This window comes from Peromyscus leucopus, chromosome 17, assembly GCF_004664715.2.
Source record: "Peromyscus leucopus breed LL Stock chromosome 17, UCI_PerLeu_2.1, whole genome shotgun sequence".
In the NCBI taxonomy this organism is placed as follows: Eukaryota; Metazoa; Chordata; class Mammalia; order Rodentia; family Cricetidae; genus Peromyscus; species Peromyscus leucopus.
In genome coordinates this window covers 15,952,415-15,978,781 of record NC_051077.1, presented here as the reverse complement: position 1 = coordinate 15,978,781, position 26,367 = coordinate 15,952,415, and the positions used below count along the sequence as shown (strand labels likewise).

At 41.0% G+C, this 26,367-nt stretch overlaps 1 protein-coding gene across 9 annotated transcripts in view; it reads left to right on the top strand.

The window, feature by feature from the left end:
- Unc5d (unc-5 netrin receptor D) overlaps nucleotides 1–26,367 on the top strand; it is a 555,548-nt gene that overhangs the window by 462,693 nt on the left and 66,488 nt on the right. For 4 of the 9 annotated variants that reach the window (XM_028891807.2, XM_028891806.2, XM_028891802.2 and 1 more), the window contains 3 exons: nucleotides 14,902–15,087; nucleotides 19,053–19,430; nucleotides 23,438–23,522. In XM_028891807.2, coding sequence (XP_028747640.1) covers nucleotides 14,902–15,087; nucleotides 19,053–19,430; nucleotides 23,438–23,522 — 649 coding nt within the window. Of the gene's footprint in view, nucleotides 1–14,155; nucleotides 14,171–14,901; nucleotides 15,088–19,052; nucleotides 19,431–23,437; nucleotides 23,523–26,367 lie in introns of all 9 variants that reach the window. The other 5 variants (XM_028891805.2, XM_028891799.2, XM_028891808.2 and 2 more) reach the window with 3 other exon arrangements.

Below are 26,367 nucleotides of genomic sequence, written 5' to 3'. Positions count from 1 at the left end.
TGGCATTTGACCCCGTGGCTCTCAGCTTTGACTGCAATTATGGTAACCTGGAAGCCTTTTAAAATTGAAGGGCAGGGATTAGAACCCAGAAATTCTCACTTTTCAGAGCTCCCCAGGTGATTCCATTATGCACTCAGGTTGCGAACCATAGTCTTAGAATTTTGTGGATGGGAGACCAAACAGATTTGAGTGTTGGAGTATGATGGGACTTAATAAGCATGTCCTACTTGTGAGAAAATAAGTGAGTTAGAATCTATGATGGAGGATACTCCTAGGATCTACATATTGTGTTTAAAGTAATTGCATGGATTTAGAGATAGCTAAAGCATAATAAGGAATCTTGAGCTATGAGGAAAGAACCATACAGCTGACATCATTAGCAGAAGTAGACAGCTGTCCAGCTGCTTTGGAATGTAAAGCTTGGGAAACCTGTCTGTGTCCAGTTTCTCTCATTTAATACAAGATGATGACTTCTGATCATTTAAATCTACAACAGCAGAATTCAAAGCTCTTAGGAGTGTTAACAGCTTTTATTGGCTAACTTTTTGAAAAGAATCAAGATCTTAGAGGACAGACAGAAATAGGTACCCAGGGGTGGGCATCAGAAGACATGACAGGAAAATTCAGGCATTTTGTTCCTGTTCCTCTCTATTGCTATGGGCAGCCTGTAGTTCATAGAAGCCACTAACTTACAGTCTGAGAATTCTGCAAAACAAAAACTTCCTCCATGTCTTTATCTGCTGCTACCAGCTACATGTAAAGGAACCATTGACACCCAAGCGGTATACTTCCAGTTTTGTGCACACTTGCTTTTGGAGACTGAGTTGGGAGGAACTCAGCAGTGTGTGTGTGTGTGTGTGTGTGTGTGTGTGTGTGTGTGTGTGTGTGTGTGTGTTGGCATGAGCACATGTTGAAGGAAGGAAACTGTCTTTTAATATGCAGCTCATGCTTGTGTCCTGACTTTCAGGAAGGTAGCTGGGATGGGTGGACTCTCTGCTTGCTCATAGTCTCATGTGCATGCCAGCCACCCCCAATTTGGGTGTAGAATATAACAAGATCATGGGTGTCCATGTGGTAACCAACATGAGGATTATTTGTAAAGCATGTGTGTGTTTTAAAAAGTTAATTTCATGCTTAGTTTGTGAGTCCTGTGCCTTTCTGATTTGGTTACATCTGTACTTTCAGCCTTAAACCCCACAGAAGCGACTCCTAGTCTGTAGGGACCCATGAATTCATTTTTGCTTGGGGTTCTCGCTCCTAAGCACCATGTTTAATTGCTGGATACTGCAACAGAATCACTTAAACTGGTTTCATTTGTGATTTCCCTAAAAATAAAACTGTACCAGAATCAATGTGATTGCAAAAAGCTCCCAGAGGAATGCAGTCAGGGTTCTGTGAGCTGCATGGTTAGACGTGCATTACACAGATTCAGGATTAGTCGTTCGGTGAAAGTGGGCCTGGGTTTAAGACTGCATGAATCATCACTGATGCGAAATCAAAGTCAATTATGAAGATAATTGAGAAACAACCTGTTCCTATATATAGCGGTTCATCGTCTTCCACAAGTCCTGGTGGGTAGGCTACATCGCTCCAAGTGAGTTTTCTACACAGTTCTCCAGAACAGACAGGCAAAGGAGCTAGCTAGCTTTGAGTTGCAGGAAGATACAAAGAGAAGTGAAGTCTTAAGATATGTGTTGGCAAATCATAATGACAAACTGGGGGAAATATGCGCAGTGCACAGCTCATGAAAGCACTTATTGTAAATGAGATAATTTAATCAATTACGTTTCCTAATGTACTAAACCGAATGTTTCATTTTCTGCTTCTGCACATCTTAAATTATCTTCAGGTGCTTTATGAGATTTAATCATAGTTAATAGAAACTTCATTACCATCAAATGTGCTTTCAATAAATGTTGTGTAACAATGTCAGGAGGTGCAGTAAAATATAGTAGGTTCTGAATTGCAAGCATGAACCCCCAGAGTCAAACTGAGAAAATGGCTGCATTCTGACAGTGAGACTCTTTGGAGGCTTGGAGAATGGGGTAACCTGAAAGACTGTAAACTTTTGAGGGGTTGCTGGATCAGTGATTTCACCAAAGAAGCGCACTGACAGGATGTAGCATTACCCTAGAAAATGGCTCTGTGCTCTAATCCCTCTCCAGCACCCTTCTGCACAGTGGTTCTGTCTTTATAGGAATGAGTACTTACAGGGATGGAGAGATGGCTCAGGAGTTAAGAGCATTGACTACTCTTCCAGAGGACCCAGTCCCAGCATCCACATGGTGGCTCACAACCACTTATAATTCCCGTTCCCTCCCACGCATCCAAAGCCATCTTGTGGCCTCTTCAGGCACTGTATATATATGGTGCACAGACATATATGCAAGGAAACACTCACACATGTAAAATAAAAATGAATGGATATTAAGAAAGACAGAGGGAAATGTGTGTGTGTGTGTGTGTGTGTGTGTGTGTGTGTGTGTGTGTGTGAGAGAGAGAGAGAGAGAGAGAGAGAGAGAGAGAGAGAGAGAGAGAGAGAGAAATGCTCTCCATGAGTGAAATTAATAGTTCCAGCTTCCTTAGAGATATCTTCAGTTAAATATCTCCAAGGAACCTAGTTCCAACTTCAAAATTCAATTTATCCTTCTCTGCCCCTGTCTCTAGTTCATCCCTCCTGTTGACCACCTTGTTAGTGGTCTGTGTCAGAAACTTAGGCTCTGTTATCCTCACCTCTTTTCTTCTTGTATCCAACAAATCATCCCTGTCTGCCTCTTCTGTGCTGAAACAAATCTCTGGTTCACTGGCTCCTCGCCATTTCTCCTCAGTCATTTCCATCCATTCACTCAACAGTTACTTATGAGTCCTCACTAGGCGCTAAGATATGTCCTGCTGAGTGGAGAATCTGCCCTAAGCACAACACATTATAGGCTTCATAAAGTTCACAGTTTGGGTGAAGAGAGATAGATGAGTAAATATGAATGGCAGAAAATGCACCAAGTACTTGGAAATGATGTGACGTGATATGAAGAGAAATAAAGTAGAGTAAGGACCTTGGGCAGGCTTTGAGGGGAGGATGCTTTTTGAATAAAGTACTCAGAAAAAAGACTAATAAAGTTGCATTTCAGAAAACACTGAAAAATCAAGGTAGCACAGGACTGGTGTCTCTGGGGTTGAATGCTCAAGTCAGTGACTAGCAGAAGGTGAAGGCTCTGTGGTGAAAACTTGCTTACAGCCTCTGGGGGAGACTACCAAGGCAAGGTTATACACAGCAAAGTTATAAGCAGAGTAGTAGTATTAGTTAAGACCACAGAAGTGAGGTGAGAGGGGAAACTCCATTTGCATTGTAGGTCACCATAAAGACATGACCTTGACTCCAAAGGAAATGGAAAGCCACAGAGGGTTTTATCCAGAGAGATATGGACTAAAATTTTCAAAGATACACTATAAGTACAATGTCAAGTATAATCCCATAGGGAACCAGAGCAGAAGAAAGGAAATCTATTACAATGATCCATTACAACAATAATCTGTTATTATGGCTAAACTGTTAGAATAATCTAGGTTCAAGATGATTATGGCTTAGGCTGGATGGACAATAGGAACATTTAAAAAAAAAAAAAGTCACATTTTAGACCCAAGGATTTGATATAGATTGATGTGAAAAAAAAAAAAAAAAGATGTGCTGGGGCGGTGGTGGACACAAGCCTTTAATCCCAGCACTCGGGAGGCAGAGCCAGACGGATCTCTGTGAGTTCGAGGCCAGCCTCGACTACCAGTGAGTTCCAGGAAAGGCGCAAAGCTACACAGAGAAACTCTGTCTCAAAAAACAAAAACAAAAAAATAGATGTTTTGGGTGATTCCAAATTTGGAGTGCATAGGAAGGATGGAGTAGTCATTACTAATACTAGGAAAACTTGATGGAAATTTTTGAAAGAGAGCCCAGAATTCAGTTTGAGAGTCCTATTATGTGTCAAATGGAGATTGGAATAGGACTCTGAATACATGAGCCTATAGGGCAGAGAAATGTCCTGGCTAGTGATGCATATTTGGGATTTGCCAGTGACAAGATGATATTTAAAGCCAACAAGTAAGTTGAGGTCAAAGCATTAAGAATATGAATAAAGAAGAGCTGATGATCAGGCCTGAAAGGACAGCAATACTTAGACGTAAAGAAGGTCAGAATCACTGCAGAGAAGAAAAAGCATTACCACAGTAGTAAGAGAAGATCCCAAGGAAAAGAGAATGATCCCAGAGTCCTTGGGCAGTATAATACATAAAATCATGTGTACACAGATGACAGGAAAGTAGAAGCAAAACTGTCCGAAAGACAAAGGAAACAAGCAGGAACGGGGGAGAGAGAAGTGGGGTATGAGGAAGATATGTTCAAAACATACTGTATTACCTGCATGAAAATGGCCTTACGAAACCCCAAATAATGAAAATAAAAAGCTGGGGTCGTGAGTGACAAAGTCAAGCTGTCCTCCTAGCAGAGATTTGCAGTCATCTTCCCATACCTAAGGTTTCCTTCAGTCAGCTTGGCTGAGCTTTTTGGAACTTAGATTCTCAGTAGATGTCTTGCCTGTTGAAGCCTCTTCAGGAACTCACCAGCATCCCCTGAAGCACAGCTGCTTCTTTGGACCAGTTTAACAATCTGCTCTTTGGCTTCCTGATTCACATCATGGCCCTACCCTTCACCAAAGCAGAGCACTGAGCATTTGGGCTTATGGGTGCCTCATATTTCTATCATTTGTACCTAAGACCATTCCTTACACCTAACTCTTCATTGATCTCCCCTTAATTTTCAGCCTAAGCATCACTTCTGCAAGACCTGTAATCCTTCTGCCACAATGTCTGAGTTAGTTACTCCTATAATCCATAATCTAACTATTCCCCTCTTTCTACTATGTTTTCATTACCTTAATGCTGTCCCACATCCCATAATATATCTGGTACTTAAAATATAGTTTATACTCCCTCCTGGGTATTATTGTTGTCTGTCTCCAACCCACGCAAGGTTTTCTTTTTAAATTTAGATAATTTTTTTTACTTTAAAATACATTTTGATTTGTTCATCGAAACTTTCATATATCTATATGGTATATTTTGATTATATCTATCCCAATGAATTCTGCCCATATGCTCATGGTTATGGGGCAAACCACTGGAGTATGGGCAACCCAGCAGTAGCCATGTCTTCAAAGGACAATGGATATCACTCCCTCAGCTACCATCAAATGCCAGTAGCTCTTCCATTGAGTGTGGGGCCTCAGGGACCCCTCCCCAATCCAGTTGGAATTTTGACTGGTTTGATCTTAGGCAGGTCTTGTGTATGTACCCACAGCTGCCGTGAGTTGATGTATGCAAAATCCAAGTCATATCCAGAAGTCAGCATTTCCCAGCTCTCCTCCCTATCTGCCAGCTCTTATTTTTTTTTTTTTCTAGCCTGTCTTCTGCCATGTTCCTGAGCCTTGGATAGGGGGAGGTTGATGTATATTGTTCATCAACAGCTTGGCCCTTTGAATTGTTATGAGTCTCTTTAATTAATGGAAACCCACTGAGTATAGTTGCGAGCAACACAAATCTAATGGTTGCAAGCATTAATGTTTAGAAAGAAGTTTAACAACATGATCATTTAACAAAACAACAACAAGTTCCCTCATAGAGCCTAGGGTTTCCCCAGTCATGAGCTTTTGACCAGGTTGACAGTAGCAGGCCCAGAATCCCTCCTGTGATATGAACCTGTTATCCAATTGGAAAGTAGTTGGTTACCTTCATAACCACCATGCCACTAACCACTGGGTCTAAGTGCTGCTTAAGACCATTGTTGTCTTTTTCCCCACAGCAGCCTACATAGAACCCTCTAGAATTATGTAAATGAGCCACCAGGGAGTGAGTTTCCTAGTCAATTGCAGCTGACTTCTTTGTATCCTGCATCCAAAGTAAATGGTGTCTTCAGCAATAACTATCCAGTGATAGTGGGAAACCAAGAGCAATAGCGATAGTTGGTGTTATTTTGGGTGCCTGTGGGATCTTACTGACCAATAACAAATAGGGAGGTATCCTGTCACTGGCACTGAGATTTTCATTCAAAAACCCCTGTCTTCTAGAAGCAGCACACTTAAGCAGGGGACTTTTATGCAAACACACCACACACACATGTGCGCGTGCACACACATATATTTTAATTATCTTGCACATTAGTGGATTTATGTGAGGCTTCGTTAAATATCTTTACTTTTAGCCAAATCCACTCATTTTTTTTAAAAAAAATTTGAGACCTAGTCTCACTCTGTAGCCCAAGCTATCCTAGAGCTCAGAAAGCCTGCCTTAGCTTTCTGGTTGCTAAAATTACAAATGAGTGCCATTATGCCTAGCCAGTATAGAGTCTTATTCATCATTTTCCATGTTGCATTTACACCATTACCAAGTTCAAAAATATTTATTGAGTTATTGTTCTGAGTCTTCCTGTTAATTCTTTTCTTTTTTAAAGCTAAAAGTACAAAATCAAGAGTTTTGCTTCTAGGTACCCAAATTTATTCATTCATGCAGTAGGCATTTATAATATACTATTAGTTGTGGCTCAATGAAATATGAAGGAAGGAAAATCAGAAATGTATTCTCCTTACAATGAAATACAAGATGAAAGATGAGTGATAAGAGCAAATGAAATGAAGAGATTTGAAGAATCACCTACTGTGCAGTATGATACAGCCCACACATTTGCATCCTGAAATAATTTCCAGCAAATAATGGCCTGGATGTATGGCTAAGGCCTGGGAACTAGAATCCCCTTCTTTTAACTCAAGAACTTTACATCCCATGTGTCTGTCCACTGTACATTGGCTTGCAGAGGAGTCTAATGATTACCAGCTAGGCAACTACTCAGAAGATGTAAGCTCGGTACTTGCCCATATGGGCTCAATACATGGCCATTCTGCCTTGGGCTATAGACATGAATTGCATTTTCAACTGGCAGAATTGTCTTTGGCTCATTCCTTTAAATCTTCAGCAGATTTCTAGGCCTTCTAAGCTAGTATGAGGCTAGTAGCTACTATTCTTCCAGCTACACTCTAAAACATTTCTACCTTATTTTGTCCGTCATTTTTCTTCGTCCCGTGCTGATTATTTTCAATTACATAAGTACAGTACTTTCCACAAATTGCATGATTTGCTTTGTCCTTCACAATCATTCTTCCTCTAAATCAATTCAGCACAGATATATGTGCAACATTTGTAATTTTCTTAGCATTTCCAACTTCCTTTACTATCTGATTTCTAGTGCTTCATAAGTGTATGCTTTTTCTTGCTACCATTTTCAATGATTTCAGTGGCTCTGTCCTCAATGGAAAAAATGGGATTTGTTCATTAAATGCCTCAGAACCAAGCAAAGACACAAAGAACAGGTGGTAGACCAGTGTGATCTTTAGTAGCAGGGTAGCACCAGCATACTCATTCAAACTGTGAATTCGCAATCACTCTTCACTTGATCTTAGCCAAGGGCCGAGAAGGGATCACAATTACTCTTCCCCCAATGCACTGAAATTTATAGAGCTGATGTCTTCAATGGTCAGAAGAAGAAAGTAACTAAGATGAAGAAATTTGCTCAAAGGCTAGAGTTCAAATCCCACTCTTTAGCTCTTTTACCTTATGTCTCTCCCATTAGTAAAAGTGCAGTATTTTTATAGTTCAAAGATAGAATTACCAATTAAAATACAGGACTCTTTACTTAAATTTGAATTTCAAATAAACACGTAATAAATAATTTTTAGTGTACCTAAATTGGAGGTAGATATATGGAAAATACTTACGGTAATATTGCTAATTATTGAACTGAAAATTTAGATTTACTTCATTTTTCGAGGCAGAGTCTCAAAGTTGTAGCCCTGGTTGGTCTAGAACTCACTATGTAGAGCAGGCTGTCCTTGAACTCATCAAGATGCATCTGCTTCAGCCTCCTGGGTGCTCGGATTAAAGACATGCACCAGGACTCCCAGCTAGTTCTGTAGTTTTATTCGTTACATCTAGCATCCATACTAGAAGGAGAACTGGCGCATGCCTAAACATTCTATAAATGAGGTGGCTTCCATTCCCAGTCTCAGGAGACCAGATAGGATTGAAGCATGCATTATAAAATACAATCTTTCTTTCAGAGTGAAAAGCAGGAGGAGAAACTCTAGAAATCTGGTGAGCGTATGGTGCATGTGGATGAGAAGTGGGTGAAAGGAGTTACTGTCTGGGCCAGGACAGAACGCTGTAGAGCCTCCACCTGGGAATAGACTCAGGACATAGAAAGCCAGCAATGGGGAGGTCTGTGAGTGGCAATGTCAGAAGAGTGCTTTCAATTTCCTTGTGATCGAAGACCAGGACACAGGTGGGGAGGACCAGGCAGGGGAGGGTGAGCAGTGTGAGCATCAGAAGAGATGCCTGTCGTTGAAAATAAGTAATAACAGACAGTACGGAGAGTCCCTGAGACATGTGTGAGGAAGTGAATGCATGAGAAGAGAGTGAGTGAGCCAAAACAAATGGCCACTGGTGGTGTCATTACCAGGAAAAGTGAATTAATTCATGAGGAGAAAATGTCCAAGGAAATGAGAATGACAAATCCTTAACTCAGATGACAAATGTGGAAGGTCAGTCCACAGTGAAGGTAATTGTGTCCAGCAAACGAGAAGAAGACATCGGCGTGGGTCTTCAGAGAAGATTGACAGATGTTTGCCTGTGACTGGACAGGACCAGGGAGTCGTTGGCATTACCTGTATAGGAGTCATTGTCCAATTAGAGAGACTGGAAAGGGAAAAGGGACCGATAATGGAACGTTATAGCCGGTGCTTACCACTCAGAGAACACAGGCTCTTCACTAAACAGCAAGTGAGGAGCAGGGAATAAAAGCAGGGGAGTCAAGTGGAAGGGGTGGCGCCTTCTGTAAGGGGCCTTAGATAGCATTGTCTCACTGCAGAGCCATGGTAAAGGCAGAGAGCCTCACTGCTGACGAAGTGACGAATGAGTTTCAAAGTGGAACAGGCCTTTGGGTGGGAGAAATGACATGATAAGGTGGAGGGACGTGATTTCAAAAGTTATCACCCAGCCTGCCTATCAAATAGGCAATGTGATAAAGGAAGGCACGTCAATTCTGATAAGGAGCCGTGGGTTTGAAAAACTAGAAAATATGCACAAGGAGCTCATACGGAGCCTTTAGGGTAAAGAATATGAAAGAAACGTGAATAATGGGCATCTGACATCTGTACTCCTTTCCCTGAAAGGACTCAAGAGGTACTATGCAGTGGTTAGTTAAAGAGAAGTAAAGAGGAAAAAACATTTTCCTTGCATATTGTAACTTTTTATACTCCTAAATCTTTTTCTAGTTTTTCACATGTGTTGCTTCTATTAAAAAAAAAAAAGTGACTAGAAATAATTGGTCAGTGACATTGTGACAAGTGTATTAGCAGATACTTAATTTTTTTTTGAGACAGGGTTTCTCTATGTAGCTTTGGTGCCTGTCCTGGATCTCACTCTGTAGACCAGGTTGGCCTTGAACTCACAGGGATCCCCCTGCCTCTGCCTCCCAAGTGCTGGGATTAAAGGCATGTACCACCACCGCCCAGCCAGATACTTAATGTTTTAAAATGCTAGAAGTCTTTCAAATAAAGAGCTGAGAACTCAGGAGAAGGAAGAGCAGAAGGTGTGTCTCTGATAAACTGGTCAGAATGAGTTGAGGGAGGGATTACCAAAGAGGTAATTAGAGGAACTAGACTACATCATCCATCTGCAGGGGACAAGATACCACTGTCAGGGAAGACCTGGGAGACACAAGGCTAAAAGAATAAACATGAAGCCATGTCCCTGTAGAGTCAGGAAGGGACTAAGTCAGAGCAGGCCCGACACAGGTAACTAGTAAGGGGGAAAGAAAATGTATACCTGAACAGGGATGTTTCGAGGTATACAAGAGTTCATGTAGGATGGCCTCTGTGTGATCAACAAGAAGGAAGATGGATGAGAAACAGGGGCCTCAGAGAAAGGAAAAGACTAGAGTGACAGTTGTGATGAGGATGCTATTTGACCACGAGACATGAGTAACATGATGCTTGAGCTGCAAGGACAACTCAGGGGAGTTTGCACAGCATCCGATTGCTGATGATACCCAACAGAGCTGTGACTTCCTCTAATCTAGCAGGCAGGATAACCTGGGTACCAGTCTAGAAGAGAAAGAGATGTGAGGAAGGAACACAATAATGAGGATTAGCAGTTAGGGACTGAAGGTGGCTTTATGATCAGACTGGACTTTCCTATTTTCTAATTATGAAGCCACAGGTAAGGCACTAATCCCCTAAGCCCATGTCACTCTGTGTAAAGTAGGGAATAAAATCTCGACCTCAGATTTTTGTTCGAAGATGAGACTGAAATCATATCTGTAGCCTGTAGACATCTGAGCAAAGGGTTAGTGCTGGTTTTGGAGTAGTTCCTTCTATCTAGAGGCAGTCAAGCAGTGTGATTAGATCAGAAAGAAGTGAGCAGGTGGAGAACATGACAAAAAGCATGACCCTGGCGACAGACCACGTGGGATTTATTATCAACTCTGATGCTCACTGATCATGAGGCTTGGAGCAAGCACACTGCCATCTTCTTGCCTTTATTTATGCAACTAAGTGAGGACATTTGCATCATGTCCTCAGGGTTAATATGAAGTATAAAATGCTAGAATGATACCTGGTATACAGTAAGCATCGTTTGAGACTTAGCTATATTGCCATTAGTTATAACAAAAACCAGCCGCTACAATAACACACATGAGGTTTTTCAAAGGTGGGAAACTTGAAAAGTGGAGACATGGATTGGCAGCTAAGAAGTCAAGAGTTGCCAAGGATTGCAAGTAGAATGGACATAGATTACCATGGTTGACCATGGCTGACCAATTTCAAAGCTATTTTCTGAAAAGTTAAAGGAAATTGTTATTGCTTCTTGGTAAGAGCAAGGATAGGTAAACAACCCTACCAGTAACTTGTGAAATAGTCTAGTAGATCTGTGTGCCACCAGCACTGACCACACTGAAGTTGCTTCCTGGGCTGACCGTTGGTTGGCTTTCTGTAGTTGGCTCTTTGTGGCTTCTATTTGTTTTGCTTCTCCCTGGCTTCCCTTTCTGAATATTTTCTTAATGTAGATTCCTTAGCAGTTCACTGCCTCTTACATTAGCAATTTAAGTTTGTTTACCTGATTTTCTACAATGGAAGTAGTGGTTGCTCCAGAATACCCACTAGGAGATAAAGCAGAATAGTGTAGTTAGAAAGGTACTCACCATGCTCTCATATCAGGCCATTGTAGCTTGAGCCCTAAGAATACGTTCTAGTCTGCTATATGTTAAATGTGATGTGTGTTCAATTTGTAACATGTGAATTGAGTTAATGTTCTATAGCAAGAAAAATTAATTTGTCTTTCACATTAGTGTCTGGGAAACATGGGACAGATGAAGTAAACAGCCATGGCTTGAGTCATCAGGGCATTGGTTACTACCGATGACTAGAGAGGGCTGTCCCTCATAAAGCTATCAAATAGGGGCTTTGAAAGGTCTGTTATTCCTCAGCCAACTCTGATAAATAAATAAAAAAACTAAAATAAAATAATTGCAGACTGTTATAAAGTCCTGCTGTTTTTGGTGGGTTTTTTTTTTTTTTGAGACTTTCTGAAAGGAAATTTCACAATCTACCTAAGAAATATAGATTTTTTAAAAAATAATCCTCTGTGTAGGAAAGGTCATTTTAATATCCAACCAGACACCTGATTGCTTTAACAAAAGGCCGTTTCTATTCCTGTTAGAGATGGCAAAAAGCCTTCGTTTACTAGCTTCCTCCTAAATAGATAGTCATTGAGTGCCTACTATAGGGCTAGTCAATTCTTGGAACAATCCCTTGTGGATCCCATCGCCAAGAAATAAATACTACCCTTGCCTTCCCAAGGCCCTATTTCCCACTCCCTATTTCTCTTTGGACCTTCCTCTGTGGGTGCTTCACTGCATTTGTACACCCCTCCACGCTTTCTTCACAACTTGGAAAGAACAGGTTTCTCAATCGGGTGTTTTGGTTGTTTTTTGCTGTGTCTGTAGATGTAGATTATACTTAACTATTTTTTTTTTCTCTCAGATATGCTGGAGCCTTCCGTGCTCTGCCTAAAGCTTTTGTGACTTTTAGTAAAATGAAGGTAGGATTGAAGAGAACAGGAAAGACAACAGCAACACAATGGTGTGCAAAGCCTTGCTTTTTAAATAGAAAGGCCCAGCATCCTGTGCTCACAAAAGCAGAGTAGCCCTGCTCAACCAATGCTTTCTTTCATTCAGAATCCCTTTGAGCCAATAAATCAGCAACTCTGGGTCTGTGAGAAGACCAATAGTTATAAACAAATATGTACAAATGGAAATGCAAAGGAAATTCTTTTCCCTTCTTTCTTTCTTTCTTCTTTTTATTTATTTATTTATTTATTTATTTATTTATTTATTTATTTATTTATTTTTGGTTACATGTGTGTTGTTGCATTCATTTGTGCTTGTGAGTGCAGATACACACAGAGGTCAGAGAAGAGTATTAGATGCCCTGGAGCTGGAGTTACAGGCAGTTGTAAGCTGCCTTATATGGATGCTGAGAACCAAACTCTCAGGTTGTTTGCAAGAATGTTCTTAAGCATTAAGCCATCTCTCTGCTCTCTTTACTCACGTGAAATACTTTTAATGTAATAGTTTATTCTTGCAACTTAAGTCAGATGATTCTGAAAATTTTCCTGGGAGAGCAAACGTGGTGAACCATTCCTAACCTTAATCTAAAGGGAAAGGATCGGAATGATGATGATAATTCTGCCTGCTTGTATATCAAGGACCAAAATGGGAATCTGGGTGGGGAAGGCAGCTTTCCCTTGCTTCCCTCTTTTGTCTCCCTGTGCTAGCATCCGGTGATTTCCATTTCAAACTCATGCATTTTTACCTTGGTAATCTCCCTGGCTCCTGTCTGCCTGTTTCAGTGCTTGGAACTCCGAGAATGTCTTTATCTCTACTTCACAAGCTCAGCAGTGAAGCAGCTGCAGCCAGTACATAGCCAAGCTGCTTCCCTGCATGTGCTCCTTTATTGGGAAGGTGTGTGCTCCCCAGAAGTACCTTTTCAATGGTGGTATCATCGCTCAGCAATACACACGGAAAGAAAAGAGCTGACTGCTCTCAATCCAAAGTCTGCTTACTGTGCCTGGTGTCCTGGTGTAATGTGTCTGCTGTGCTCAGTGTGCTCTCTGCCCTGGGTACCGTTCTTCCCTCCAAGGAAACACGGGGGATGGGAGCAGAATCAGGTTGGTGGATGCCTCCTTGTCCCTCCAGAATATTGACAGGCCATAGCACGGAAATTCTGCAGTGGAGGTGTGGCTAATTGTGCCCACAGTTCTGGGTGGTGAGAGCGGTGGGTCCTGCCAGTACCCATCCTGGAACCTGAACGAAGCTTTGCATCATACCCTCTTGCATGGCACATCTTCATGATGCTTTGCTTATTAAATGTGTCTGTGGACTTCTAACCCTTCAGCCCTGACTCCTGATGGCTGTGCTCCTCTTTGCCCATTATTTTTATGTGTTTACTACACTCCTGCTGGTTTGGATCGGCTTCATCTCCTCATTCACTCTCTAATTTGGTAACACCTTATTTTATGGCCCCCTAACTTTTTTGAAAATAAATTCACTTTGTACTGCTGTGACTAGCATTACCCATTTGATAAGTACCATTTTAGGGTGTGGGAAAGGCATAGTAAGTGTTATGCAATTACAAGGTAAATATATGATGTGTTTCTTTTATCCCCCTCAGCCCAACACTGGATGACAGAATCATTATTTTGGACCCATTACGTGTACTTACTACATAATCTGTTGGGAAATTAATTATGTAGTTTGTTCTTGCCACCTTCCATTTCCATACATTTTGAGATGATGCCTCTTCTAGAATTACCTTGCTTCAGATAATTCTCCTATGTTGTGTTATAATAGCCATTATCAGTCTGCTTCTGTGATGAGCCATGCCCATTATGTATCTGGAAAAGAATGGGAATTCAGCTGTAGCATATCCTGGGGGTTGGGAGACATCCACATCCTAAAACTAAACTAACGTTTTTATTTTTGCTTTGCCCATGCATTCAATAGGATGGAGTAGGAGAGGTATGGGAGAAACAGCATGTGCCCTCTGAGAGAGCAGCCCCCTAACAAAGTGTTAGAGTCTAACATTGACTTGGTATCAGAAAATATTTGCCATGGACACAAGAGCCCTTGACAGCAAAGATATTCATGTTTCACATAAAAATTGCTCTCATGATGATTACATATGCAAAAACCAAGGTTATTACTGTGCTCTGACCCTGAATATTTATATCAAAGTTGACATATTTGTAAACTCTGATCTCTTCTCTTTTAACTCACAGACCATGTTAGCATCTTACTCTAGACAGATTTGTGCAAATGCATGTGCCCCAAGCCCCCCATGAGCAGAGAAGCCACCCTTTTCTTTGTCATTTGTGTGAGTCTGTTTTTGCTCAAATAAAAGTAAAATATGAAAACACTTTTCAGGTAACTATGACTTCTTTAAATAAGTTAAGGAGTTGTCTGTTCTTACTAGAAAAATGTTAAATTCATTGCAAAATTGATTCTCTCCAAGTCTATTACATGGTAAGCTACCTTAATAGAGCTAAGATATTTGACTAGCCCTGCTCTGTTTTATACAAGGAATTTTAGAAACACAGCTATTAGGAGAATGAGAGTTTAACTTGTAGCTAGCTTCCTGTGTGATCTGAGCAGTAGGCTTCAGACTCCAGAAGCGTATCATGTTATGTCCTGGGGTGGCTCTATGGCTTGAGCCCATGTTAGCCACTTAGGTCTTCTCTTGTGTCTTTCAGGCATTGAGAATGCCAGCGATATTGCTCTGTACTCCGGCTTGGGGGCAGCCATCGTGGCCGTTGCAGTCCTGGTCATTGGTGTCACCCTCTACAGACGGAGTCACAGTGACTACGGCGTGGATGTCATTGACTCTTCTGCATTGACAGGTGGCTTCCAGACCTTCAACTTCAAAACAGTTCGTCAAGGTCAGCGGCATAGGTCCCCCAACACCTTATCCTCAATACCATGGGCTGCACTCACACAGGTGTCCCCATGTTCTTGGCCCTGTGTGAAGGTAGCTCTTGGTACTGGGAGCCGCTACCAAATTGTTTCCATGCATTAAAACACCAAATCTGATAAAGTGACCTTCTTGGTCATCAGCAACTGTGAGGACGCATGGGTCTCACTTCATTATTGGCAACCTTTCAGTGAAGTAGTTCAACCTTTGACGTATAGAGTTCTTAATGAATTACTATTCTCATATTATCCAGCTTTATCTCTGAAGAAACCTGATTTTAGTTTATATGTTTAATTGCATTAACTAAGATACTGAGTACTAAAGGCTGAGGAAACAGCCCTAGACCACAACTTCCCAAACACTTTTATCATGCACTGTTTAATAATTGCTTCAATTTCAAATAAGTAAAAAGTCAGCTAGACAATGACTAAAGGAAATTCCAGCCTAAATGACTTTCAGCTATTGCCAAGTCCAACCAATCTTTTGTTGTAGGGGAAGAAACATTTTTCATGTCAATGCACAGCAATGTTTTTTTTTCAAAACAGAGTCATTCGATTCTCTGTTATGAACCGAGGATGAGTTACATTTGGTTTTAATTTTAGGCAAAAAGGAACTGTCTCTCTTCAAAGGATGAAGTTTCCCACCTTGACCCTCATCATCCACATCCTCCCCTTTATTTCTACTCATTGTATGGCTATTACCTGTCCTAGAGATTGACCAGTTTCTGTCCTCAGCATCTGTTGGGTAGACAGGCTGCTAAAATAGAAAACCCAAAGCTGCTGGACCAAGCAACTGAGACATGACTATGAGAGATAGGCTTCTCTCCCTGGCTTTTATTTCTGGGCCCCTTTGTATTAAGTTGCTATTGTTAAGCCAGTATTATATGCAAGTCCACATGCTTTAAAGCTAGTTATATTAGAGTATGAAACTGCTATGAAGCAACACAGTTACTGTGAGTCACTGCTTCACAACTATAAAATGCTAACATCCTCCTCATGGTGTTCTTGTGAAATTGAATTTGCCTAGAATAACTTGGGGAAGCCCTTGGCATTTGGGAAGAGCTCATGTTCTGAATATAGCACTAGATAGTCACAGGTTCTTTGATCAAGGGATGTCAACATGTTCTGTGGAGCAGCAAGTAACAGATACGAGAGGTGGGCAGTGGCCTGGCCTGAACATATTCGGAGAACAGTGATTTACATAAGTTGGACACATCTTCTCATAGAGGAGTGTCTCATTTTGTTGGTGTATTGTGAATCTCTAAAAGAATCACTTCATCAAATCACCTGACTATCCTGTTTATTTTTGGCTAAGAATTTCATAAATCTCATGATAGAAAATAAGATATCTTTTGGTAACTGCTACTGTCCCCATATCCATTGATAATGAACTTTGTTTTTATATAGATTTTACCTTCCACTGTCATGAAGATGATATCTTCATGAACAATATGTCTAGTACCCCAGGCAGGGGAACAGTAAGAATGTTAAGCAGAATGGTGGCTCAGTTTCATTCCTGCAGTTAAATTGTAACAAAATACCCCAAAGGGGGGGGAACTCAAGGGAAAGAGGGTTTATTTGGCTTACAATTGTAGATGGTAATTCCATCATTCCTGGGAAGTCAAGGTCAGAAACGGAAGCAGCTAGTCATGTCCACAGTCTATCGCAGACAGAAATGACTGCTTTTGGGCATACTTGTGCTCACCCCATTTTCTCCACTCTTACACAGTTCAAGACTCAAACCCAGGGCAGAGTGATGCTGCCATAGTAACCATGTCCTTCCCACATCGGTTAACATAATCCAGACTGCTCCCCACAGGCATGCCCACAGGTCAATCTGACCTTGATAGTCCCTCCTTGAGATTCTCTTCTCAGGCAATTCTATGTTGTGTCCAGCTGACAGTTCAATTAAAACTAACGGTTATAAGTATCATCTGCTAGAGTGTGGCAGAACACTGACTCGGGAGGTGTAAAGCCCTGGGTTCAATGCCTAGTGGTGCAAAATATTAGGTAAGTAGATAGAAGGAAATCTAAAAGAGAAGCATGCAGACAGAACACTATGCTTATATTAAATGAGGAAAATTGGTTTCTAAAGAGAAGATGGGGATAACCAGAAAAGTCTGTGGTGTGTGTGTGTGTGTGTGTGTGTGTGTGTGTGTGTGTGTGTGTTTGGGGGGGGTAAACTGGCCCTAATCAGGCTTCAATCAAATTGACAGCCAATATTTTCAATTGTAGACTTGTACATGTGAGTGTATGTGTGTGTGTGTTCTCTCTCTCTCTCTTTCTTCTCTTCTCTTCTTCTTCTTTTTATGTTGTGTGGTGTGTGTGTGTGTGTGTGTGTGTGTGTGTGTGTGTGTTTATGTGCTTCTGGTGATAGGACCCCTGACTTCACATATGCTAGGCAAGCATTCTACCACTGTGCCCCACCCTTAGCCTTGTATATACTTCTATAACCAGGCATTTCCCATGTCTGTGTGGTCTACATTTCAGAAATAATTTTCCCCATAAGCAAGGTGAGTCTTTTAAGAATAGCCAAAAATTAAGCTGCAAAAGGTGGGGGGTTTGTGATCAAATATCCAGGAGATTTGGAGATATGAGTTTTTGAAGTCTCCATGGAAACTGCCGTTTTAAACTGTTTTCAAACAGGCTACATTTTCAGTCCCACTTTTTCCTTGGGAAGACCACACACAAGAGCAAGGTCTTCATCTATTGAACTCAGTGTGGTTCTGTTTAAAAGGACCCTTGATGGTGGCTGCATCACAGCACAACAGCCCAAAGATGGAGAAAGGGCATCATCCGAGGGCCATGAGAGCTGCTTTCTCTCATTGTATTTATTTTCTCTGTGATTCTTGGTTCTTAGCACATCCCAACTAGGTGTGGGAAAAGCCAAGGTGATAGATTCCCCTCTTGGCACTCTTAAAAATTAGGAAAACAGAAAAACAATAGAGACTAATACAGTACAGCCGAGAATTGAAACATTTTTTTTTTTTGGTTGGGTCCCAAAGGGAAATCGTTTAATATGATTTGGGTTTCAATTTGAGCTGTCGTATTGATGAACTGATATGGTTCGGAGGCTGGGGAGTGAGGGTTGTTCTGTTATTTACTAATAAATGAGGTTACTTCATCATGAGAAAATATCACAGGCTTCTTTTTAATGCTTGGCTTGGGGGGAAAATGGTGACCTCAACAGATGATTAAAGCCCTGATCCAATTTCTTCTGTTTTTATGAAGATTGTTTTGTTCATTTGTTTTAAGCAGGAAAGGATACCTTTCAGAGATACTTTCCATGTACAGTCCATGCCAGTCTCAACTGGAGCATTTATACCCTAGCAGAGTGACATACATGATGTTCAAGGACATTGACTCCTCAGACAGAGTGATTCCTAAAGTCCCCTGAACTATTTGCTCCACAGCACCCTTCCCCCAGCTCCAGGAAGCACTCAGAATTCCACAAGGAGCTCTGCTGCAGCCTCTGTGGGCTCATGTAAGCAGCACTGAGAGTCACCACGCTGTGGCATCTCTTGCTACTTAAAAGGAACAGATGTTATTTTGCTCCAAATTGGATTGCAAAATATCTCTCTGGTTTCTTTTTTTCTTTTTTTTTTTTTTTTTTACCTTTTCTTTGCCAGTTAAAACAATCACACAAACACTACCTGAGGCACTGGCCCAACCCAGTGTCAGAATTCCTCATCTTGAAACAAAGAGCTCTGGACATGAAGGAGTGGGGCCCACGGCATTCAGAAAATGACCTAGAAGGCCAGAGGTACCCATTTCCAGCCACTGGTGTGTGGCTCCATCTGAGTAAGAGGGATAGTTGCTGCCGATCAGAGCACCCAACACTCAAGCAGAGTACTCTCCCATTAATAGGCAACTGCAGTAAAGTAATAGGGGCGGCTTTCAGTGTCTGAGTGACAGATCATTTTTTTCTTACCAGGAAACTCTCTACTCCTGAATCCTGCCATGCAGCCAGACCTGACAGTGAGCCGGACATACAGTGGGCCCATATGTCTGCAGGATCCGCTGGACAAGGAGCTCATGACGGAATCCTCACTCTTCAACCCTCTGTCTGACATCAAAGTCAAAGTCCAAAGCTCCTTCATGGTTTCCCTGGGAGTGTCCGAGCGAGCCGAGTACCATGGCAAGAATCACTCTGGGACTTTTCCTCATGGAAACAACCGTGGCTTTAGTACAATACATCCCAGAAACAAAACGCCGTACATCCAAAATCTGTCATCACTGCCCACAAGGACAGAGCTGAGAACAACCGGTGTCTTTGGCCATTTAGGGGGGCGCTTAGTAATGCCAAATACAGGTGGGTGGTAAGTGTGTGTTTGCATATCTTCCTTGTATGTGTAAAGGATTCTCTATAGGCATGTGATAACATTCATCTGATTCATTTTGGGGAAAGCAGCAGAGGCTGGGGCTGCACTTGGTGTACACACAGCTCAAAAGTGCACCTGAAATAGGACCTAGCTTTCCCTGTGCATGCAGAGACAGAACACCATGTTTGATGCTGCTGATGGTCATCTTTTCTCAGGCAGTATGGGTGGGCTCCCAGGTTTGAGATCCCTTGGAACATGTTACCTAGAACATGGTAAGGAAGAAACAAACACAATTTTTTGCTACAACTGGCAAATGCCATGCTTATCATGTGTGTGTATATATATATGTATATATATATGTATATATATACATGATATATATTGTCATGATATATATGTATGTATATATACATACATACATACATACATACTGACAACTTAGTGCAAGAATGATCACATTTCTCATTTTCTGGCCTATGAATACTCTCCATTACAGTGACCCTTGATAATCACATTGGTTCTTTTAAAATTATTATTGCATTGGTTGGTTCTCAGCAAGCAATGATGATGAATTTTTGCATTACTATTCTTTGAAATTCAAATATTAGTTCCAGGCCAATGCCATACACATAACTAACTTGTAAATATGTGTTTCCCTCCTTTGAGTTTTAAGAGGGGAAGACTTTCTGGATATTTTAGATCCCTGGTATAGATCACTTTAAAAAGGGCATCCTAGATTGATCTTCAGGGTTGCTGCCTGAGACCCAAGTAGAGGGGCAAGAAATTCATTTCTCTCCTGAGTCCTAAGTCATGAGAGCTAGACAGTGTGATGAGTCACAGGTAGATGCTGATGTGCTGATGGCTGAGAGGGACAGGACCATTGACTCTGGCCATGTTCTTGTATATAAATTAAGTGTAAAACCAGTGCTAAAAAATGGGGAGATGGCCACTATTTTATTTCATAAAATGAACTCTGTGGCAGGGTCGGACTCAGAGTATGAGAGCAGCTACTTTATCTGTCTGGTTGTTTAGTGACTTGAAACTAACTTCCTCTTAACTTGACAGATGTTCTTCTGCCTCCCCGCCAGATTAGTGGTGTCCTCTCACACTGTTTCAAAATATACTTCTTCCTGAAAAATAGCGTCTCCTGCAGCTCTAATAATGATGATGTTCTCCAAATCTTCCTTGCCAGTGTTTTAGGGCACACTAGGGTTCTTGATTCCAATATGCTTGAGTGTCCCATCAGTATGGGATGTCACTCTAACTTTGGGCTCTGGAGGATAACTGACCAATAGGAGACTCCTTTGCCACATTTATCACATGTATTCGTTAAAAAAAAAGTGAACATGTAACCCTTGTCCCACCAAAGACTAGGGTGTGAAACCAGTGTTATATGAAGCCAATGAATCACCATGCCTTTATCATAGCTCCTTCCCCAGATTCTCATCCTCGTTTATTAGGGAGTATGTGTACAGGGTGCATAGGTGACTATATTTACCTATAATGAGTGAGTACCAAGAGCAAAACATTCATTGCCCATTTTTGCTTCATTTTCATCCAAGAAACACAGAAATGAAAGCCAGGATGAACAAAAGATGTTTCTTTTCCCTTGCCTCTCTTTGAGGAACATTCGAATTATAAACAAAAAGTCTGATGGCTTGTCAGCTGTTCCCACCCAGTCCACCATGAGCGGGAGGCTTTCACGCTTCCTCACAAGAACCCCTGGACAAGATTGAAGCTGCACACTGCAAATGAGCTTTAGGAAAAGTAGGTGCGGGGAATTGAAACATGCTCCTTGTTATTTGCAGGGCATAAATGCAAACTATGCCCTGGGGAACTGAAGTGTACAGAAAGCATGGCACCAAAGTTAGATTGCTCTAATGCCATCCATCCCAAATCGCCAAGCAGTACACTGTGTAAATCATTTATTATGCAAAATATGAAAAAAGAGACTCAGACAAGTGGTTCTGTTGTCATACCAAATTTTAAGAAAAAAAAAAACTGTTAGAGTAGCAGGTGGCATTGGGGAGCTGCATTTTTTTTTTTTAATCAATGATAACTGATGAATGACATGTTGCAAATGGGGACTTCTTTAAGGGACTATAGGCATGATACCTTCTCACTGTGCTCTCTTTTTCATAATCTGAAACTAGACACCAACACACTAATGTCCCCTGCCCTACAACCCTTGTTCCTGTGGTTAACTGTCTTCAACCTCCATTTGCAATGTATGTTTGGGTAGGAAGTGTGTTTGAAGGCTAATATCATTTATGATTGAAGGAGAGTGAAAAAAAAAAACATTTAAAGAGCCAATGAATGAGATTCTTGATTCAGGTTGAATTTAGGAATAACATGAATAATGCCTCAATATAAATATCAGGAATTAAGCTTGCTTGAAAGAAATGAGCTATAATAGGCTCCACACAAAGCCCCAGGCAATGACAGTCTACACAAGACAACCTAATTCAGAGCCTGGTTTCATACTCAGGATTTGGAATCCTTTGCATACATTTTCAAACTGGTGATATGTTTGTTCTATGTCAGGAAATGTGCTAAGTGTTGTTAATGTAATGTGACACAGTTGCCTGATAGTCTACTGAGCTTCCACAGAAAAATCTTCATGTTTCTTTGTAATCACGGCATAGAGATCCTGAAGAAGAGTAAACAGACAAAGTCCAAACTAAGATAAGGCTGAATGACTAGGGCATAGGTTCTAGGTGACATATGGACATCCTGAATATCCCAAGTTACAGTCTGTGTTCAGTACCAAAAAGGGATACCTATAATGGAGACCATGCTGTTTGGCACTTATAGTTGAGGAAGAATGGCAAATGGAAGGGGCATCTGCTTGGAGGTCCCCAGCATGTCAATTATAGTTATTCTGCTATTGACGTGAAGGTGCAGAATATAAATGCATCTTCTTACTGAAAAGCTGTGAGCAGGATTTTAATGTGCCCCATTCTTACTTCTAGTGAAAGATATTGACGATTACTAGCATGTTACTGACTAATGATGTAAACATGAATCACAAATGATTTGATTCACAATAAGTCTCACATTCCTTGACTCTGTGGCTGCTAGCACACACAGAGAGAAGAACAGGAAAGCTTGTCAACAGCAACCTGTAAGCTTCTTCTGCAATTATCTCTAACAAAAGAAAAAAAGGTGAAAGCTGCATTGTTCAAAACATAGGAGGATGCCAGAGATTTTATTTTGTGTGATTCTCTTACTATTTCTCTAGCTCTTTTCTTTTTATAAGGAGAAAGTCACATTCAAGAGAATCCCGGCTTTTTCCAGATGGCTCTGTTTGTCCAAAGTAAAGTGTTTTCTTCATAGCTATAAATAGGAAACTGGGGACATTTCAGATGCAGTAGTGTGGCTTCACAATGACATAGGCATGGGCATGGTTAGGTCAGCTGCTGTTTGCAAATTTAAAGTCATATCACTTGCACAATGACCTAGAATATTCTAAAACTCATCAGATACATGGTATTTTTCCTAATTCCTTTGAAAAAGATGTGGTAATTCACAGAGCACCTTAATTTACTTCCCAATATTGCTTGTAAGACAACAACATTCCAGGTTCAACGAAAGGGTTAATTTACCCATCATCCTAGACACCTTTTCTGGAAATGAGAACAAGATATATATATATATATAATTTTGGAGAAAGTTAATTGATGGACTGATAAAGTCTTATGTTCTTGGGTTAATTTGGTAATGTCTGGCCTTAGGATAGCCAGTCTTTTAAGGGAACTGAGTGATGCTGGCAAAATTTCAGATAGAAATGAACATTGAATATGCTCTCTTTTGGCCACTGATATAGAACAAGATCTTTCCCATGCTTTTTAGAGGTCTTCAAGGTTTGATACTTATAAATCATACATTGGCAGGGGAAACTCTTTTGCATGGGCATCTATAAGGTGCCCAAAGAGCATGCTTCAAAATGATGGGGAGATCTCTGAATGAATGACCTTTTGGCTTTTTTCTGTCTTAGGGGTGAGTCTACTCATACCACATGGCGCCATCCCAGAGGAGAATTCTTGGGAGATTTATATGTCAATCAACCAAGGTGAACCAAGGTGAGAGACCGAGAAGGCTAGCATATTAATTCTTTCTTTCTTTCTTTCTTTCTTTCTTTCTTTCTTTCTTTCTTTCTTTCTTTCTTTCTTTCTTTCTTTCTTCCTTCCTTTCTTTCTTTCTTTTCTTTTCTTTTCTTTTTTTTTTTTTGAATATCCAGTGGGGCTTCTGCAGAAAATTTGAATTTATTGTTGAATGAGACAAGGAGGCCTGAGGAGGAAGCAGTGATTGTAAAGAGCACAGTCCTGCATTCCATCATAAGGTTATTGGCATCTAAACAGGAGGCACCAAGTGGGAAACTGTGAATGGTGGACAGATACATAAGCAAGAACTGTGCTTAAACTGCCCCACAATCTCCCTTGCAGACAAAATTAAATTACCTTTGCAGGTGCTACTTGCTGCACATCACTCTGTTGGAGTCATCAGATGGTAAAATCATGACTCTTCAGGTTCATCAGAAGACCTGCTCCTTACAAGCCTGGAGACAGTTTTTTAGATGATTTTCCAAAGTGTAGGGGGAAAAAATGTGGTATTCAATAGCTTTCAGGTCTGATGGATTTCAACAGCATTAAATTCAATTACATGAACAAATACAAATCTTGTCGCATACTCTTTTTAATGAAAGTAGTTGGTTATTTTCTTTGTGCAACTATAATATTTGTAGAAATGTTGCCTTCTTCCACACAGGATAAAGCGAGCTACTCTTAAGAAAGCAATTTGTCTCATAAACTGGATACATACCTCTGGCATTTTTAGTCATAACATCTTGGTTATTTTTAAAATAGATTTTCTGTTGTTGTTGTTGTTGTTAGGATGGAATACATGAAAGAAAAACACTGGAAAGAAAAAGAGCCAGAGAAACAGATGGTTGAAACAGATTTTTTATAGTGATTTATACAGAAGGGTTTATGGGTACCCAGTGGTTCTAACTAGCTGTTCTGTAGGGCTTAAGAAGAATGCAAGACAATTGTCTGCTAGCTGGTAATTGGTAAGTCTCTCAGGGGACTTATATGTAGCTATGCTATGATGGACACTTATAACACATCTTCAGTTGTGTAGGAATCAGTCCCTTACCGACACCCTTGTGAAGGTACTCATGGCTTAAGGAACTGCAGCTGGCAGATGTTGGAAACAGACTCAGAGAGGTTAGCTTTGTTTTGGCATGCAACATCAGGCATTAAACCAGGTACTCAGGAATGCTAGGCAAGTGCTGAACCAATGAGCTGCATCCCCAGCACAAGGAACAGCAAGAGCTTTAAAGAGCTTCCACTCAATCTTATGTATGTTAGTTACTTAGATGTAACCTCTTTTTTAATCCCTCGATTTTAAAAATGGATACCTATGTGAGATTGAGGTCCCTGTCTGTTACATGTATGTTTTTAAACTCATAATCCCCCAAAAGCCAAGTGCAGTTATCCCTCAGCATCCACAGAAGATTGCTTCCAGGACCCTACAAGGACACTAAAATCCCAAGGTGCTTGAGCACTTTATATGAAGTGTCACGGTGTGTGCATTTAACCTATGCACATCCCACATCATGCTTTCTGTCATCTATAGATTACTGATAATTTCTGACACCATATTGTGCTGAGATTAAAACTCTACCCATATTCAGTCCAGATGGGATATTTTTGATCTGAGGTTTATTGTCTATAAATGTAGAAGCAGAGGATACAGAGTGCTTGCTGAATAAGGTAGAACCCGTCAATCTTCCCTGAGTCCTGGCCTTTTGCCAACACTGACTTCCCCAAATTTTCCCTTCATTGTAATTGATCTTCTGCGTCTGTGTTCAGCTTCTTCCATTCAAACCCATCCCCAATGTCTGCCACCTCATTATATGAGAGCCTGCCTAGGGCTACTTCACATTTTTCCAAGACAACTAATTTACAGCTCACCTCCATCCGCATCTCTTTCTGGAAGCTTCCCCTTCTTAAGAGGTCAGAAAAAGAAATGTGCCAGCAGGCATCAAGTATATGAGGACTTAAAGGCTCAAAATATTGGAGGGGAATGATTACATTGGGTACCTTGCAATTTTAATACAAGAGGGAATACTGCCTAGGAACTGACAGAGTCTACTAACCTTGAAAGACAGGTTGGCCTGATAAAGTCACTGCATGGGCCACCTTTTGCTTTTGAAGTACCATGCTAACCAATTGGACTTGCCCATGTGTATCTAGACTATGTGCTTCTCCCTGCTCTCTAGGGTAGTGGATACAGATAGGAATTGTTTCTCTAAGACTTTACATCTGCAAGCTGTGTTTTCCTACCTATTTTACTGCAGAAATATAGAATGGCAAAAAGTACATGTTCCCTATTGTAATCTGCCAATATGTCCTGTGTCCTGATGGAGGGGTCACACTGGGCCACTGCCTATTCTACTGCTTTGGCAATCCTCACTCCTCTTTGAGTGACAACAAAGTGTTTGCAAGATGCTAAAAATGGAAAATGCCTCCCCCCCCCCGCCTGCCTTTTTGTTTGTTTGTTTGTTAAGCTGGGATGAATTTTTCTGTCTAAGCCAAGAAGCTGCTTTAGGTCTGTGTTCTTTAGCTTTTAATCTTCTGGCCATTGTAGCATCTTCCTGTGTCATATCACTTGAAAACCCATTTTCATTTTATTCCATCCATCTGTCAGCAGAAACCTGCCTCTAAATCCAACGCAGAGCAGGAATGGACTGCCCCATTTCGTTTTATCCCATCCCTTCTGTTTGGGGGGTGTAAGAATTGGATTTGTGGATACTTACAACTTCCCCACACAGAATACAACAGGATCTTACAAACATCATTATGCTATATTTAGATCCATACTTACCAGGCCTTCCTCTTTACCGTGTATCTCTATTATCCCCTT